At 35.8% G+C, this 20,435-nt stretch overlaps 1 protein-coding gene across 1 annotated transcript in view; it reads right to left on the minus strand.

Moving 5' to 3' along the window:
- EMC2 (ER membrane protein complex subunit 2) overlaps positions 1–20,435 on the minus strand; it is a 74,149-nt gene that overhangs the window by 32,311 nt on the left and 21,403 nt on the right. The window contains exons 4-5 of the mRNA XM_072603279.1: positions 16,845–16,930; positions 15,163–15,220 (exon numbers count right to left, since the gene is read on the minus strand). Coding sequence (XP_072459380.1) covers positions 15,163–15,220; positions 16,845–16,930 — 144 coding nt within the window. The remainder of the gene's footprint in view (positions 1–15,162; positions 15,221–16,844; positions 16,931–20,435) is intronic.

The raw sequence follows: 20,435 nt of genomic DNA on the forward strand, positions 1-20,435 counted from the left end.
CTTTATCAGGGAAAAAGATCTTCAAATTGGAAAGTTTAGATAAATATACCTAAGAAAGACCTGAAGGATCAAGAATGAGAGAGGAAATGAGGAGTTGGAAACCTACCTAAGATTTGCTTATAGATCTGTCTTTGGCTAAGTAAATGGCAATTTGCTAAAGTATCTAGTAATATGTTAGCTACACAATAGAAATCAAGATCTCAACTTCACCAAATATGTAACATGAAGTGAATTTCTAGTTAACACTGCAAGCACTGTGTTTGTGGTTTCTACCAATTTCAATCAAGATGACAAGGAATTTACAGAAGCAGATAACAATCTTAACTATGTCCAGAAGGTTAGACTATATAAGAATATGAGACAAAAGTAGACAGAGAAAGTGTCAAGGAAATCCTTGGAACTTTATAATGGGCTCTCCCAATAGAAGGTAGAATGGGGATACTTAAAAGATCCAGGGTGGTGGCAAGGGCAGCTAGGTGGTGCAGTGGATAGAGCACCAGTGTGGAAGTCAGGAGGACCTGAGTTCAAATCTCACCTCAGACACTTGACACTAACTAGCTGCATGACCTTGGGCAAGTCACTTAACCCCAAAACTGCCTCATCCTGGGTCATCCGAAGTCATCCTGATGAATATCTGGTCATTGGATTCAGGTGGCTCCGGAGGAGAAATGAGGCTGGTGACCTGCACAGCCCTCTCTCACTCAAAACAAAGTCAAGTGCAAGTCATGTTATTATTTCTCTGAGGGCATGGTCTTCTGCGGCAGTGAAGGACAAATACACATATGCATGCACGCACACACACACGCGCACACACACACACACACACGGTAATGGCAGTATCAGAAGGGAAAAGGGGCCTTACACAAGAAATTTTACCTTCATAACATCTTTCCTATATGCCTCCTTCTCTGCTCTAACATTGCCACCACCGTGGTAGCAGGCCCTCCATCCCCTGGACTGTGGCAATATTCTGCTGGTTGGTCTCCTCGCCAACTGGTCTCTCTATTCCAACGCATCCTCCACTCAGCTGCTAAAATGTTCTCCCTAAAGTGCAGGTCCAACCATGTTGCTATCCCCTCTTCTCAATAACTCCTCTAAGATCAAATTTAAAATTTTCTTCTTGGCTATTAACACCCTTCAAAACCTCCTTCCCTTTACCTTTCCAGGATTCTTACACCTTATCATCACCTTCTCCTCCACAACCCTAATTAGTGGTATTGGTTTCCTTGCTATTCCATTCACAAGACATTCAATCTCCCAATTTCTTAAAATTTTCACTGGTTGTCCTCCATATCTAGAATGTTCTTCTTCCTCGTCTTTGTTTTCTGGTTCCTCTCAAATTCCAGCTAAAATTCCACTTTCTCCACTAAAGTTTTCCTGATCCCCCTTAATTCTAGAGTCTTCCCTTTTGGTTCTAATTTATCCTGTATACATCTTTCTTTTTTTTGTACCTAAATGTTTGCATGTTGTTTCCCCCGGAAGTCTGATAACTCCTTGAGAGCAAGGACTGTCTTTTACCTTTCTCTTTTCCTAGAATCTAATACATATTAGGTAGTTAGTAAATGTTTATTGACCAATTTCAAAGAATAGTAATGAGAACCACTATATCCTCATTGATTCAAGGATGAGACAATACAATATCGGTCAGGAAAAACTAAGAGAAAATGACAAATCTTTAGTGAGGCAGTCAAATGTCAACTTCTGATGAACAATATGGCAGTCTTCACAGAAAACACAAGTGAGAAGTGATAGAAACCCTAACCTAAAAATCACCACCTATTTCTGGTGATTCGTAAGGGAGAGGATAGAGTAGAAGTACTATTATACTTCCATAACCAAGCACTGTTACGGATCACAAAGTCCCAGTGAAAAACAAAATACTTTAGAATCTTCAGCAATGTTAGGATTCTGTTGTTTTTTAAAATCACTATTGCCAAGTGAACATAAGGTTTTGAGAAAAGAAAGGTAAATGTGAGAAGCATAACTAGTTAAGAAAATGATGCCTTCAAAGATGATCTGAATTTCTGAACTCAACCTTAACAGTGGGTTGTTGTCTTTCATTCTCAAAAAGAACCAAAAATTACACCAGTATGTTGGGATCAAGATACAGTGTGTCCGACTGTGGCTGATCAGACCAATAAGAGCTGGAAAGGCTCTAACACAGACTGGACAAAAATAGTCCATACAAACATTTGAGATAGGAGATGTCTCTGAAGTTGCACATTTTATGTTTCTTTTAAGCTATTGCAATTCTGCTTTGCTCAAAGAGCATAGTACCTTCCTTTGATGTGCACATGCCATACTGGGAGATCCTTTGCCACTGTCTCCTACACCACTCAAGCAATTCCAAAGTTCTTATAAGACACTGAGACCTTGTATTTTTGTATTGCTTCTTCTGATGTCCATGTGAGTGTTTGCTGCGTGTGAGGTCTCCATAAAATAGTCTTTTAGGAAAATGTACATTTGGCACTCGAATAACCTGGCCAACCCGTGGAAGCTGCTCTCTCCGCAGTGGAGTTTGAATGCTTGGCAGTTTAGCTCAAGAAAGGACTTCATTAACTGGTACCTTATCTTCCCAGGTGATCTTCAGAATTTTCCCAAGATAATTTAAAAGGAAACAATTCAGTTTCCTGTCATGGCAGGAAGATTGGCATGGAAGATTGTTCAAGTTTCACAGGCATACAATAAGGAGATCAGCATAACAGCTATGTAGACCTTTAGCTTGGTAGGTAGTCTATTGCCTCTTCTATGCCACACTTTCCTTCAGAGCCTTCCAAACACTGACCTAGCTCTGGCAATACGTATGACAACCTCATCACCTATGAGTATATCCCTGGAAAGCATACTGCCGAATTAAGTAAACTTTTACTCAACATTCAAAATTTCTTCATTTGCTATAACCAATGGCTCCATGTATGGATGGCAATGTTGCTGGCTGATAGAGAACCTGTGTTTTTTTGATGTTAATTGTGGGGAAATAACTTGCACACATAAAAACATATACATAATATGTAAAAAATTAATGCAAGGCAGTTTTTAGAAGGGGTGCACCAGCAAACATTTGAGGGAACCAAAGAACCAAAGTCCTGTTGAAGAAAGTGGTATTTGAACTGAGTCATGAAGGAAATCAGAAATTTCAACAGGTGGAGGAAAGGAAGTAATCAATTATTAGAATGAGGGACAGACAGTAGAAAAGCAAACTGTATGTGGAGATCAGCAAGTGAGCTATTTTCGTGAGACCTCAAAATGCAAGGAGAAATGTAAGACTGAAATGGGAAGGAACCAAATTGTGAAATACTTTAATGTCAGCAGAGGAGGTCATATTTGATCCTCAGGACAAGGAGCCACTTGAGTTTAGTGAATGGGGGATGACATAAGCAGACCTGAGCTTTAGAAAAACCACTGTGGCTGAAGTGAAGAGGTTGGAACAACAGGAACTGAGGAAAGGTCGGACAAATCAGAGAACCAGGAGACAGCAATGTAACAGGAGGAGATGGTGAGTAATAACATCAAATGCTGCACTTCTACTTTACTCAAGTCAAAGAGAATGAAGACTAAGAAAATGGCATCAAAACTGTTCAGATCTTGTAATCAGTCATCTAATTAGTGAATTGTTAATTGCTAAATCCAATGACCTTTTAAAATTCTTCATCTTTCCCAACTTCTCCGTAGCTTTTGGCTCTGTTGGCCACCCTTCTTTCAGATTCTGCAACAGTCTTTTCTCTTAACTAATGTGACTTCCTCAGTCTCCTCTGCCAGAAGATTATATCCATGCAGTGCTCCAATCATTGTGGGATGTTTTCTGGTCTTCGATCTCTTTTTACATTTTGTCCTGATCTTATAGTCTCCATTAAGTTGAATTATCTCTATACAGATTACTCCTAAGATTTAAATCCAGTCCTCATTTTTCTTTCTGTTATCAATCCTGGATGATCATTGCCTAAATTTTCCTTTGTACTCTTCCCTCTAACTCCCTCTCCCAGAGAACAATCCCCTACAACAAAGTTTTTGGTTTGTTTTTTTTTTAGGAATGAAGAAGGGGAAAAATCAGCAAACCAATCTAGAAATGGAAAAAAAAAGACACTATAAAAATGTTTCACTCATGGATCATTCCCATCTCACCTCTACAAAGGAACGAGAAGTTTATACTCATATCTCTCCTTCAGGGCCATGTTTGTTCTTTGTAATTTTGAAACCTTCATTATCAATTGTATTTGCGGTACCGGTTCTATCTATTTAGACTGCTGTTATCATTTATGTATATTGTTTTCTCAGTTCTTCTTACTTTCATTTACATCTGATTACGTATATCTTTCCATGCTTCTCAGCACGCATCACGTTTACGTACTACAATTTGCTGAGCCACTACTCAAATGACAGGCACAAAAGTGCGACCATGAAAGAATTGCTACAAATAATTTGGTATGAATACTGGACTTTCTTTTTACCAGTGATCTTCTTGAGGTTTGTGCTTAGCATAAGGTAAGAATAAGAGTCACTCCTAAAGGACTCCTCAAAACCAAGGTATTAACAGCCATATAATAAAAAAATCAAATTACAAATTATTAGAGAAAAATGAATGGATCTCTAGGTAGAATATAAGCTCTTTGCAGACAGGGACTTCTTCATTTTTGTCTATCTGAATCACTTAACATATTACCTGGTACACAGAACGTGCATAATAAATGGTTGTTGATTGATAACTACAGGGTATGAAAGGATCACTGGTTTATGAAAAGATTTGGATTTAAACCAAATGCTGAACACTAAAATGCCAGCTTCCTTGATGGGCTGTTCACTGAGTAACCATGTATTCACTATGTACTCAATTTAAAAAAAATCAGTTTTAATTTACTTCATTCTAATAAGTCTTAGTTATTGAAGAAATTAACACTTAATAACCTTTCCAAAAGACAGTCATAAATAGTAGGTAGTAGAAAGCTTGTCTCAGAATCATGAAAACCTGGGTTAAAGTTTAGCCTCTGACACATATTTGCTGTGTGACTCTGAATAAGTTACATAAGGACTCAGTACCCAAGGCAACTAAGATTATACTTTTAAAAATATGTGCCAATAGCACAGGTTTGTGTCAGTACTTTCCTAGATTAATGATATCATACATTCAGAAAAAAAAAATTCAAAAAAAAAGGGTCAGATTTCATTAGTCCCAACTTACAGGTAGAGGAGTGTGTGTGTGTGTGTGTGTGTGTGTGTGTGTGTGTCTGTGTGTGTGTGTGTGTGTGTCTGTGTGTGTCTGTGTGTGTCTGTGTGTGTGTCTCTGTCTCAAAGACCATGGAAGAGAAGAATGTGAAATACAGTTTAATCCAAAATAAAATCATTCAAAATCCTTTGATTTGATTAAAATGTGCTTTATGAATTCATAATACTGATGGAAAACTTCCAAAATATAGAAATATTAACTTTACAAATGCCAATTTATTTTTATTGGCTTTTCTGAATTTAATGAGCTCCCATTCTACTTTTTAAAAAAACTATTCTATAAAACTGGAAGATATCTTAAAGGATTTATTGATCATATTTGGAAAACACGTTTTGAAAATCCTCATCTTACTACATGATTAATGTATGGCTTGGTCAAATTTTTATATAGTCCCAATGCATGGCATTTCACACACCTAAGATCCTAAACATTCAAAACAAACTCTCAAATGGTTACTGATCAATTATGCAAAGCCAGTCTTGTAAATGGGAAAATAGTCTCAGAGAAAAAAAACACCTATTCCTTAATCAGTATCATATGGGCAAATGTGCATTTGCATGTCACATTATTAAATAAAGTATTTTTCAAGTAGTCTAATAATTCCCACCACTGGCAAAAGAACAGATCCTCTGTCATGATCCTTTTTAATTAGTATTAAGCAGACCAAAAGTGAAATGATTTGAACAATTTCTGCATTTGATTAGAAAAACGTTTCAAAAGAATCTGAATTTATTCTAAACTTCTTGACTAGAAAATGTAAATTGCCAGTTAGCAAAAAAACAAATCCAACACTTAAAACCTTGTGTAAATGAATTTAATAATCTAGGAATTAAAAGTCAAATTACAAATGATGAAACTTCAAATATAAACAAGATATTCACTAGGGTATAAAAAAATTTCTTAAAGTAACTATCCTTGACTAAAATCTTACTTTTCCAAAATGCACCTAAATTTTAAATAAAGAATGTTATTTGGGATGTGAAATACAATTACGAATAAACTATTTGTTGAAAAATAAAAACAGAACAAGGACATCATCTTTCTTCTACCAAATTCTAAATATCTGGGCCCTTAGCATTATACTGCCCAAACTCCTCACCTGCTCTGTGCCAAGGCATAATGAAGAAAGACAGAAAGATGAGTGCACTTACATGACAGAAAGGGTACTTCCTCAACAGGTAGTAAATTCCTACAGCAAATGTTCAGAACCACACTCATTTTTTTGGCACAGTCATTTTTGTGGCAGCTTTACAGTCTTAACATTTAAGCAAGGGAAAATACATAGCACAACTGCATAAGAATAAGTTACTATACTGGAAATAAATATGTCTTGAGACTATGTTCTAAATTTGCTTTAGGGACAATAAAGACTTGTACCAAATAATTATTTAGCTTTTTTCTATTTTTTTTTCCTCATCATCTGGACTATAAACTATGGGATGGCAGGGAGAGCTAATAAATAATCTCATTATTTCAATATTAATTACCTAAACCATGCTCAAGGCACTGTGCTGAGCACTGTGACAGGAACAAAGAAAAGATTCATACATACAAGAAACTCAGTTAAATAAGAGACAAAAGTATATGTGAATGATAAAAATATAATAGTGCTCTCTTATTTTCTTTGATCATTTTATATTTCATCTTTGTTCCCTTCATATTCTGATCTCCTTCCTGTTTATTCAAGTAGACTACAAGCTCCTTGGAGGCAAAGACCATACCATTTTAAATCTTTATCTCAGCACCCAAGGAAGTGCCTTGCATACATAGCAGGCACAAATTAAATTTCCACTGACTTGCAAAAACTAAATTGCCTGGATCACTCCTGACTTTGAAGACTGTTTTAGTAATAGAGTTCAGCAGTAGAGGCAGAAGGTATATTGAAAACAGTGGAGTGGTGCAGTAATAAGAAAACAAGATGATAGTTACAGTTTAAAAAGGTATGTGTGTACACATATGTGTGTGTATGTTTGTGTTTTAACATTAGGAAATACTTTATCTCACTTTTAGGCAGTAGAGGAGCCAAGGGAGAAGAAGGTTAAGGGAATGATAGATAGCATTTACTTCAGTAAAAGATAAGTGAATACTTAAGCAGGCTTCATTTTTCTTTCAGCTGTTACCAGTATTACTAAAAGTCATGAAACTTGAAGGCATAATATAGAAATGATGAAAAGATAGCACTATTATTTTAAAATGCTTAGAATTTAAAAGTGTTTTGTACTCAAAAGTTTTAATTTAGCAAGCAGCTAAAGTAAAAGAATAAGATTAAACAAAATTTAAAGGAAAGATGACTTATCCAAAAATAATAAGAGAAACTAACAATCTCAGGCATAAATGCTTGATTCTAATACTTAAAAGCATTCTAACTACTAACCAATTCCTTAAACTCTGGAGCTTTTAGATTAAAAAATTTAGATACCTAATTTCAGTGGATAAATCTTAGTTATGTTCAAGTCTAAAAAAGATGAGTAGCTAGTTTTAAAAATTTAGCCCAATATTATTTAAAAGTGAAAATATACCAAAACTTATTAATATCAAATTTTCTAGTACAAGATAATTTTTTTCAAAGAGGCTCCCAATTTTACTATGATAAAACAGTAATTGAAATGAAGACATTTCAAAATGTAATAGCTATATTTTGGTTCCATCCTTTTTGGCACCTCACAAAATAGAAGAAACATTGCTAAATAAAGTTGCTTTGGGGTAGGACAATACTGAGAGCACAGATCTCTGCAAAGAGAAAAATGCCAACTGCATACCAGAAATTCTCCATAACAGATTATTTAAGGAAGAGATCAATGTTAATAATATATAATGCATCCAATTTTAGTATATGAAAATGAAATATAAAAAGAAATCCAACCTAGGGGTTGACAGAAATAAAATGCATTGACAATATTTAAGGCTTTAGATGCTAGCCATCGACCAAAACATTTCAAACATGAAAGTCAATGACCTAGAATTTAATAATTGCATTTATTTATTTCATATTAAGCAACAGTTAGCTTTATATAACTATCAAGCATTTTCATTTCTGAAAATATGCACTGACACAGAATGTGATTTTTATAAGACTTGACAGAACCAGTGTCTATATTTTACATGCAGCACTTGGCAAACAGAAAAATGTTTAACATATCTGAGCAAGTCCATGTGTCACCACACAAAATGCTACAACATAAACTGAGGTAAATGCCAAAATAAACTTAGTAACTATTTCTGTTTAAACCTTTGAAATGTTTATTTTCTTAGGGAAGCAACATGTATACATGGAAATAATTAAGGTAGATGGCTAAACAAATACTTGACAACTTCTCAAAAGTTAAATAAAAACTTTTACTTAGTAAAAAGTGAGGATAGGACAAGCTATTGTGAAGTTATCTTGAACCAAAATTTGTTCCACATTAAATGCTTCTCCATCAGCTGTAAAATGGTTCAACAATCCTAGAAAGCAATTTGGAAACATGCTAAGAAATGTCTATATTTTTTGACCCAAAGATTCCTCTGTGAGGCACATAGTTGAAGAAGGTAAATGGCAAAAAAAAAGGACCTATGTACACCGAAATGTTTGTAGCAACATTTATCATAGTGGCAAAAAAAAAAAAAAAAACTGGAAAATAAGTAGATAGTGTCCACATACTGGGGAATGACTAAACAAACTGCAGTATATGAATGTAATGAGATATTACTATTCTCTAAGAAATAATGAACATAAAGAAAACAGAGAAGCATGGAAAGATTTATATGAATAGATGCTAAGTGAAGAGCCAAAAAATAATATACAGGATTACAAAAAATGTAAATGTAAAGAATGATAACGATAAAAACTGAATATCAAAATGCCATGATTAGCGAAAGTAGAGATATGAAAAAGTACCTCCCCCTTTCTTTTTCAGAAGTGGGAAACTATGGCTGTGGAATGCTCTGTATAGCACCAAACGACTTCATCATGTTGGTTAGTTTTGCAATGCTATCTTGTTTTTTCCTCCATTTTTATTCTTTGTTATAAAGGATGACATATGGGGAAAGTAAAGGAAAAAAGATGTATTGGGAAATAGTAATTTAAAAACAAAGGATATCAATAAAAATTTTATTTTAAAAAAAGTCATCCTTACCTCCATTTCTAGAAGCTAAAAAACTTTGTTATAGCACACATATTTTATTTAAGATCCATTAAGTAAAATATCCAGTTCAAAATGTGGCAAAATTAAATAATACTAGAAAGGAAACCCTAAATAATTTTTTCTTCTCTAAGTTTTTAACTTCAAGAATCAAACAAACCCATTTCTTAGATGCTGTGATTCATAGAGATAGTTAACTATGACAAGCTACACATCAATAGTACATAATGTGGGGATCAGATTATTAATACCAAATTTTATAGTACAAGATAATTTTTTAAAAAGAGGCTCAACTCAGTTCAACTCTTAACATTATGCTCTAAACAAATTTATAATAACCCATCAAACCAAATTTTAGACCAGCAGAGCCAACAAAAAGAGGAGACGTTTTCCTGATCTAAGTAAACAGGCAGTTGGCAGACATTTGTGACACCACGGCTGAGGACTGTCTACAGCCCACACATGTGGCAGTGGAAACAGCAGTTGCAGCAGCAACTTCAAGTGCTCTCTGCCCAGAGATAGTAAAGGGGTCAGATAACTGGTCAGAAAGAGATCATAGGGGACCTTTTACAGGGCACTAGGTACAGCTGTCCTAATAGGCAACTCTATTACCCATATGCAGTTCTGGGTCACAATCCCAGGGTGGCAAAGAAGGCTGGAATGTGTGTTTGGTCACAAGGGAGCACAGGCCCTGGTCACAGTTGCAAGGCAAAGAAAGCACGAGGGCTTGCAGCTACAGGGGACCAGAGGCCCTTCCAGGGTAAAAAATCCAGAGAGAAGAACAGTGATCATACTTCTTCTAAGATCATAGCACCTTAGAAGCACCAAAAATCTGCACACACCCCAGATCTAGCTCTGAAAATAGCAGCACAAAAAAGAGACTCAATAAAATTAAACTGTTTATATTCCAATATAGTGAAATGATGCATGTAACTCCTAAGAAGTTTATCATTATTAGGGCAGTTAGAAGGTATCTACATAGGTAAAGGGCATAGGCATGAGTCAATAGTATTGAAAGGATCTCCAAAAAAAAAAAAGAATGGAGGAAAAAGAGAGATACACTGAGAAAAAAGGGAAAAGAGGAAAAACAGGAAAAAATTTTCTCATAAAAGATACATGCAAGGAAGAGTTTTTATAATGGAGGGGAAAACTGGTGGTGTGGCAAAGGAAGAATACATATACACACTCAGTTGAATACAGAAATGCAACTTACCCAACAGGGTAACAGGAAGGTAAAGAGTTAAGAAATACTGGGAAGAGATAATAAAAGTAAGCGCAAATTTAAGGAGGCAATGGTCAAAAGCAAAACAGACTTTTGGGGGGCAGAGCCAAGATGGAGGACTAAAGCATGGACTTGATTGAGCTCTGCCCCAAACCCCAGGAAAAATACTTGTAAAAAAGTAATTCTACACAAATTCTGGAGCTGCAGAACTCACAGAATGATGGAGTGAAACATATCTCCAGTCCAAGACAGACTGGAAAGTCGACCAGAAGCATCTATTGCACCAGGCTGGGAGTGGAGTACAGTGCAACTTGGGCCACACTGGTATAGATGGGGCCTGAGCAGGCCTCCAGGAGACTGAATCACTCGCAACTGTGGCAGTTTCCAGACTTCTCAACCCCAAAACACCGAGGACAACTTGAAAGGTCAGTGGAAAAACCTTGTCAGATGTGCATGAGAGAGTAGTGCAGTCTGGCCCCAGCCCCAGGGAGATAGAGGGGGCAGGGAGGAGCCAGCACCAGAGCCAGCAGCTGTTTCTGGAGCTCTAGGCCCACAGATTGTGGGGGGATCAAGAGGCTGACAGTTTACCCCTGCCCCCACTGGAAACAGAGAACTACCTTGACAAAGAGTAACTGGATGGGGAAATAAGCAAAAACCTGAAAAAAAAAAGACGACTATAGAATCTTACTTTGAAACATCAAAACATACAATCAGATGAAGACAGCAAAGTCAAAACTCCTACATCCAAAGCCTCTAAGAAAAATAGGAATTGGTCTCAGGCCATGGAAGAGTTCAAAAAGGACTCTGAAAGTAAGAGAAGAGGAAAAATTGGGAAGAGAAATGAGAGCAATGCAAGAAAATGATGAAAAACAAGTCAGCTGTTTGCTAAAGGGGAACCAAATAAAATACTGAAGAAAATAACACCTTAAAAAATACTCACCCAAATGGCAAAAGAGCTCCAAAAAGGCAACAAGGAGAATTCCTTAAAAAACAGAATTGGCCAAATGGAAAACGAGAGCAAAAGCTCAATGAAGAAAATAATTCCTTCTAAATTAGAATGGAGCAGAAGAAAGTTAAAGATTTTATGAAAAATTAAGAAATTATAGAACAAACCCAAAAAAATGAAAAAACAGAAGACAATGTGAAACATCTCATTGGAAAAACAATGACCTGGAAAAGAGATCCAGGAGAGACAATTTAAAAATCATGGGACTACCTGAAAGCCATGATCAAAACAAGAGCCTAGGCATCATCTTTCAAGAAATTATCAAAGAAAACTCGCCTGATATTCTAGAACCAGAGGGTAAAGTGGACGTTGAAAGAATCCACTGATCTCCTCCTGAAAGAGATCCCAAAAGGAAAACTCCTAAGAATATTGCAGCCAAATTCCAGAGTTCCCAGGTCAAAGAGAAAATATTGCAAGCAGGCAGAAACAATTCAAGTATTGTGGAAACACAATCAGAATCACACAAGAGCTAGAAGCTTCTACATTAAGGGATTGGAGGACATGGGATATGATATTCCTGAGGTCAAAGAAGCTAGGTTTAAAACCAAGAAACATGTACTCAGCAAAACTGAGTAAAATACTTCAGCAGGAAAAATGATAATCCAATGAAATAGAGGATTTTCAAGCATTCTTGATGAATTCTATTCAGAGCTGAAAAGAAAATTTGATTTTCAAATACAAGAATCAAGAGAAGCATGAAAAGGTTAATAGGAAAGAGAAATCATAAGGGACTTACTAAAGTTGAACTGTTTACATTCCTACAAGGAAAAATAACACTTGTAATCCTTGAGTTTTCTCAGTATTAGGGTAGCCTGAGGGATTATATAGACAGAGGGCACAGGGTGAGTTGAATATGAAGGGATGATAGCTAAAAATATAAAATTAAAGGGTGAGACAGGAATATATTGGGAGAAGGAGAAACAGAATGGGGTAAATTATCTCTCACATAAAAGGCAAGAAAAAGCTTTTACAGTGGAGGGGAAGAGGGGGAGGTAAGAGGAAAAGACTGAACCTTACCCTCATCAGATTTGGCTTAAGGAGGGAATAACATACACACTCAACTGGGCCTGAAAATCTAACTTACCCTACAGGATAGGGTAAGAGAGAAGAGGGAGAAGAGGAGAAGGAGATATGCTGGGGGCAGGGGGGTAATGATAAAAGGGAGGACAAATGGGAGGAGGGGGTAATTAGAAGTAAACACTTTTGAGGAGGGACAGGGTCAAAAGAGAGAATAGAAAAAATGGGGGCAAGATAGTCTTTCACAGCATGACTGTTATGGAAATGTTTTGCATGACTACACATGTATAACATATATCGAATTGCTTGCTTTCTCAATTGGGGTGGGTGTGGAAGAAGAGAGAGAAGTTGGAACTCAAAGTTTTAAAAAATAAATGTCAAAAATTATTTTTTCATGCAACTGAGAAATAAGACATACAGGCAATGAAGTATAGAAATCTACCTTGCCATACAAGAAAATAAAGGGGAAGGGAAAAAGCGGGGAGGGGAACATGACAGAAAAGAAGGCAGAAAAATAGAGATGGGGTAATCAGAAAGCACACTGTCTTGGGCGGGGGAGAGATGAGAAGAGAATTTGGAACTCGAAATCTTGTAGAAATGAATGTTGAAAACTAAAAAATTGAAGAGAGAGAGGATAAAAAGAGAGAGAGAAGAAGAAACAGAAGAAAATGGGATGGAAGGAAATATACTGGGATGAGCTTATCCATAAAATAGAAGCAGATAGCAGAACAGATTAAAAACCAGAATCTAACAATATATTGTTTACAGGAGACACACTTGAAACAGAAAGACACAACACAGAGTTAAAATAAAGGACTGGAACATAATCTAATACATGTCAGCTGAACTAAAAAAAAAAAAAAGGGGGTGGCAATCAACATCTCAGACAAAGCAAAAGCAAAAGCAGACCTAGTTAAAGAGGATAATCAGGAAAACTACATTTTGTTAGAAGGTACCACAAACAATGAAGTAAAATCAAAAATGCTTATAGAAAGTTTCTCTGATAAAGGTCTCATTTCTCAAATATAAACAACATATAAGCAAGTCAAATTTGTAAAAATAAGAGCCATTTCCCCAAGTGATAAAATGGTCAAAGACATAAACAGGCAGTTTTCAAAGAAGAAATCAAAGCTATCATTAGATGAAAAAAAGTTCTAAATCACTATTGATTAGATAATGGAAAACTAAAACAACTCTCAAGTACCATCTCACACCTATCAGAAATGACAAATGCTGGAGGGATGAGGGGAAAATAAGTACACTACTGAATAGTTGGCAGTGAACTAGTCCAGCTATTTTGGAGAGCAATTTGGAACTGTACCCAAAGGGATATAAAACTGTGCATACCTTCTGACCTAACAATATCACTATTAGATTCATATCCCAAAGAGATAAAAAAACAGGACCTATATGTACAAAAATATTTATAGTACCTCTTTTTGTGGTGGCAAAGAACTGCAAATCTAGGGGATGTTCATCAATTGGGAAATGGCTGAACAAGTTGTGGCATATGATTGTGATGAAGTAATTTGTGCTAGAAATAATATGAAGGGGGTAGTTTCAGAAAAACATGGCAAGAATTATATGAACTGATACAAAGTGAATTGAAAAGTACTGGGAGATCATTTTGTACAGTAACAACAATGTTGTAATGATGATCAATAAAACTTGGTCACTCTAATCAATACAATGATCCAAGACAATTCTAAAGTACTCATGATGAAAGGAGAATGAACTCTAAGTTCAAACTGAAGTATAATTTTCTCACTTTATTGTTCCTGCTTTTTAGAAAAATACAGCTGATAAGGAAATATGTTTTGCATGATTTCATACGTATGCTATCAAACTGCTTGCCTTCTCAGATAGAGGAGGCTATGGGAAAGAGGGAATATGGAACTCAAAAGTGAAAAAGAAAAAAATGCTAAAAATAAACAATACATTTAAAATATACACGAATATATATGTATATATGTTATATACATATGGTGTGTACATATATTATGTGTATATATTATATAACATAATATGTTATATTATATATATTATGGTTACAGTATGATTATATATACATGTATATAACCTACATACCAAGTTACTGTATACTATAATATATAATATGCATATATATGCCTACTATAGTATACTATATTCTACATAACATACTATACTGTATACTATCTACATATGTACTAAATACAGTGTGTGCTATCTAAATATGGTAGACATAGATTTTATTTATATATATTGTGCGTATATGTATATATAACATAACCTTTGTAAACTTAGAAATCTAGAACAGTATCATTGGGCTTCAGATTGTAGATCAAGTTCACAAGAAACAGGCTCTTAGCATAATTTCAAAATATAAATGACATCAACGCTTCTGTTAACATCTAAGTAAAACAGTGGTAGAGCTCTCAAGTGAAATTATAATAAAGTGCTATAAGATTATTTTTTTAAATTTATATTCCAAGATATACTATTTTTCTTTATATAATTTTTTAGATATTTGATTTTCAATGAATTAGCATTTTCTTAAAACTTCATGTTTCTTCCAAATAATCAACTAACTTACTGTGTTTGTTGGATCCTCCTGTAAAATTCGATCATACAGCTGTACAGCATCCTCATACCTATTTATTTAAAAAAAAACAGATAAATGATGAATCTTGAACCAAGTTAAACTGGTAAAGTCTGAAAACCCTCATGATATGCATTTGTTCATTTTGGTGACAAAATCACTACAATATTAATTCCAAAAATGGCAAATTAAGCTCCTCCAATATAGTCTTGTTAAAAGTTGCAGAAAAAATTCTTATTAATCATCTAATTTAAAGACTGACCATAAGGTTAGTACTCCCCATCATAAAATATATAAAGCCTTAATACAAATATATATAAATATCTACTACCAATCAATAGATACTTAAAATTACCACATCAAAAAAGCTCTATGAAATTCGTTCCAATGTCTATTATGTTGAAAGATGCTATTATTAAGCTATTTTCTTGTAGTTCTTGGTCAATATGGCTTAATTAAATGAATATTTCTTGAACACCTATCATGTGCAAGTGCAGCAAAAGATACAAAATACAAGATATGGTCCAAGCCTGCAGAAAGGTTAACCTATTTAAAGTGACAACATAAAAATTAAATGTTTTTAAAGGTAGTACATAATTCTATCAAAATGAGTGGTATACATAGTATTGTGAGGGTTCAGAAAAAAATAAGAACTCACTCTTAACATTTTCTATATATAATAATCTTATGCAACAGATGTCCAATTTAGTCTTTGTCTACACAACACTTTCTATAAAGAAAAATTAATAGTATTACAAACCAGACTAACTGGGCAGTAAGAGTATTCTAAATTACAGAATAGTTTTAAGGAAATCCCAGAAATAATAAACAAACTACTTTTTTTCCAGGAAATTTCAGTAAGTAGTAAATAGTTGGAATTCTCTACATTTCTCTAAGAAAGGCCATCTTTATCATCTGTCATATCAGGTGTGGATATAGCAGAACCACTCATGTTTAAGCCAGAATGACCATTACAAGATGAAAAACCCTGAATGAAATTTAAATTTTTACCAGAAGAGTAGGTCTGAAGCAACAATATTCTATTCAAATGTGTGTGGGAACCAGGCACGTTGATCTTCATTTGTCAATTAAGGGAAAACGAGAAGCTCTGGTTGCAGCTGCAATGTTCCTAACCTGTAATGTTTTTTGGGGGTTGTTTTTGTTTCTAGTTTAGGGCTATTCTTTTGTCAGTCTTTTCTTTTTTTTTTTTTTTTTTTGGTGAGAGAGAATAAGAGAGGTTACTTCCCAATGGATTCTATGTTTAAGCAAGTTATAACTTCAGGAGGCTATTCTTGTCCAGGTTAGACTTTCCAAAAAAAAAAAAAAAAGATTAATCCCAGCTGCAGCCTGCACTGGGCAACCTCATGAATGCAAACAGCTGCTTGCTATCCCCACGCCCACCCCATGACTGTGCATGCACATACATGCACATACATACACATACACACAGGAGGAGAGAACTATTTTCTAACAAGGAAACCTGGAGAATGGGTAGAAGCAGGTCAAAGGTTTGTGCCATTCTTGCATGGCTGGGAGTAAGTAGCCCTACAATGACTACATAAATTTATAAAGTCTCCACACAGCCAGATTAGGAATTCAGTTATCCCCTTAAGGAAATTTTAACAAATTATGTTAATATATTTTCTGAACTGAAATGTTTGAAAAGATTCTACTACCTTTCCATGGCTTCAAATCTCATGCCAGTTAGTCGTTTGACTCTGTGACTTCCAGGGAACTGTCTTCTCAGTTCCTGAAGACAAAACTGGAAGGAAAAAATGTGGATTAGGAAAAACAAGAGCTGAAATATGACAAATACACTATACGTTCCAGGCCATATAAAAAATGGGGTACAATATTCTCCAAAGTCATTTTTCTTGCAGCTTTATTAGTATCATTAGTGAACCATAAACTCATACTGTTTTTTTTATTAATACAAGATTACACTGTTAAGAGACTAAAAACAGCATGTAATTTGGTATAGCAAAACTCTGTCTTAGAGGAATTCCTCCAATGTGCCTCCTTTGATACTTCAAAATCATACAATATTCCTTGAAAGAACAAAACTTTGTTCTATAATACCAATTATTATTACCAAGCAAAACATAAAAGGTTCAAACTTGCCAAAAACATTTGCCACTGACAGAGATTTATGATACAGTCAAAATCAAATCAAGATGTCATATAGATGGTAATATCCCTAAGAATTTCTATTAATGGATGACAATGTGTTAATGACATGAAATCCAAAATGCTGCAGAAGCTCCTAAGTTAGATCCACAACAATTCAAAAGTCTGAAGTGGAGAATAGCATGCTTCCTTTCCAGGCTACAATTCATAGCTGGATGAACCAAATCCATAGAGCTCATCCATTAATCAGTACACACATTTTGATCAGACACTGCATAAAGAAAATGGGCTGTACCCACAAATGGAGAAGAGAAAAGCACAACAAGCTGGCTCTAAGAAACTGCAGAGAACCAAAACACCTCCCCAAAACAAAAGCCTGTTTTTCTTATCTTTTAAAAAAGAAATGCTGACACTCCTGATGTGGAACCAACCTTTATGAATGCAGATCAGCAACTAACCTCTAACTTAGAGAAGTGGATACACAGAGAATTTACAAACTTAGACTAAGGATACATACAGAGAAGATGGCTGCAAGGGCATGTACAGTAAGGACAAATAAAACACATAGCACAGTCATCGAAGGGAATATCAGGAGTTCTACATCTTAAATTGAAATGAAACTGGCAAGGAAAGGTGAGGACAATCCCCACAAAGGTGTTTTGTAAGTTATATTGGGAGAAAAAAGAATCAAAGGACAAAAGCACTGTACATGGGGATAGGGCAATGATAATACTAATATGGAGAGAAGAAACATCAGGTGCTATTTTGCTTCTATTTTCTCTGGCAAAGAAAAGAATCTTTAGATTGTAAAGGATGACAATGGTAAATAGCGAGTTGACGTCCAAGATAATGAAGGAAATAAAAAAGCACATAAATGTCAACATTGCCCATATGAACTATATTCTAAGGTAGTGAAAGAATGGGGAAATGATATTGCTGAGCAAAATGTCAGAAATCAAGAATGCATAGTATGCAAGAGGTAATACAGAAATGAATGGCAAACACAGTCCTCATTTTTTTTTTTACAGAAAAACTATAGGTGAGTCAAGCTTTACTTCAACACCTAGCATAATTCTATAATTTATTATTAAAAGAAATGGTGAGGGAATAATTGAAAAAGGAAACAATGACCTCAAAGAACCAAAATGGCTTAATTACTAACAGGTCAAACAACAGTAATCTCATTTTCTTTTCTGACAAAATTACTACCTGATAAATTAAGGAAATGCTACATGTGTACCTAATCTAGATTTTAGCTAGCAAAGCATTTGGCAAAGTGTCACACTATTATTGTGGACAAGATGGAGCAATGTGATCTAGACAACAGTGCATCTAAGTTAAGGGTCCTTACTCTTTCTTTTTTTTTAGTGATCATGGATTCCTCTGGCAGCTTAAGGACCCCTTCTCAGAATGTTTTTAAATACATAAAACCAAAGAAACTAATTATCTGAAAAGTAATTATTTATCTACATATTAATATCTTTACTCAATATCTATACTATTATATAGATGTAATTCAAAGAACTATTGGAGGTCTGTCAGAATAAAGGTACAGAGCTTTCTGCACACCTTAATATGGGATATGATCACCTTCTTTCTCCTTAACAGATTTTTTTTTTCTCTAGATTTTCATGACACTTCTCTCTTACTTGATTATCTTCTTACTTTTCCTTTCTCCTTTTCTAGATCTTCATCCAGGTCATGTCCTCTAACTGTGAAGATTCCCCAAGATTCTATCATGGGCCCTCTTCCCTTAATCATCTATTTTTTTATTATACTATTTTATATAATCCATAATAGTTTACTTGGTAAGCTCATCAGCTCCAGCAACTTCAATGACCATTTCTATGTGGATGATTTTCAGATTTACTTGTCCAGTCTTAACCTCTCCTTCATCTCCAACTATTAAACATTTTTCTGACTTATCAGATGTCCCAAACTGGATATCCTAAAACTATCTTAATGTCCAAAATTAGATTTATTATCTTTCCCATAAAAAAACCTCCCCTCGGGGCAGAGCCAAGATGGCGGACTAGAAAGACACACTTACGGAGGTTCCTCCCCACAGCCCATAAAATACCTGTAGAGAGGGACTCTCAACAAATTTTGGAGCAGCAGCAGTGGAGAACAACAGAGTGGAGATTTCCAGCCCACAGTGACCTGAAAGGCCCACGGAAACATTGGTTGCGCTGGACACGGAGCCGAGCGTGGAGCTCGGCCCATGGTTGGCCGCGGAGGCACAAGACTCTGGGAGGTGGACACCTTGGGGGTGGAATCTCCAGTCACAGTAGCGGGTCCTCAGATCCCTCGGGCCACAAGCACCAAAGGTCAGTGACAGGGTTTTATCAGCAGGCCAGGAAGGGAGAAGTGCCTTCCCATAGCTCCGGCAGCAGGCAGCAGCCAAAGAGCCTACACAAGCTCCATTGTTGGAGCATAAAATTCCCTGGAGTCATCGAAAAGCTGAGTCTTACCTCAGCCCTGAGTGGAGGCCCCGTGGAAAGCTAAGCTTTGTCTCATACTGAATGGTGGCCCTGCCCATCTAGTTTATCTGAAAATCAGCCCCCCAGTGCTGACTTGGGAACTGGAGGCCAGGTGGCTGTGGAGAGCTATCTGCTAAAATTCTGGGTACAAAAATCCCTCTCTGCATCCAGACCAGTACACACTTGATTGTGCCACCCTGGAGGAACTGAGATCTCACAGATTCCCAGAGTATATCCTACTCTTGACAAAGGACCCAAAAGTCAAGTAACTGGTTGGGAAAATGCCCAAAAAAAGGGAAAAAAAGTAAGACCATAGAAGGCTACTTTCTTGGTGAACAGATATCTCCTCCCATCCTTTCAGATGAGGAAGAACAATGCTTACCATCAGGGAAAGACATAAAAGTCAAGGCTTCTGTATCCCAAACACCCAAAATAAATATTCAGTGAGCTCAGGCCATGGAAGAGCTCAAAAAGGATTTTGAAAATCAAGTTAGAGAGGTGGAGGAAAAACTGGGAAGAGAAATGAGACACAAGAAAAGCATGAAAAGCAGGTCAATACCTTGCTAAAGGAGACCCAAAAAAATGCTGAAGAAAATAACACCTTGAAAAATAGGCCAACTCAACTGGCAAAAGAGGTTCAAAAAGCCAATGAGGAGAAGA

The sequence above is a fragment of the Notamacropus eugenii genome, chromosome 4, assembly GCF_028372415.1.
Source record: "Notamacropus eugenii isolate mMacEug1 chromosome 4, mMacEug1.pri_v2, whole genome shotgun sequence".
Lineage (NCBI taxonomy): Eukaryota > Metazoa > Chordata > Mammalia > Diprotodontia > Macropodidae > Notamacropus > Notamacropus eugenii.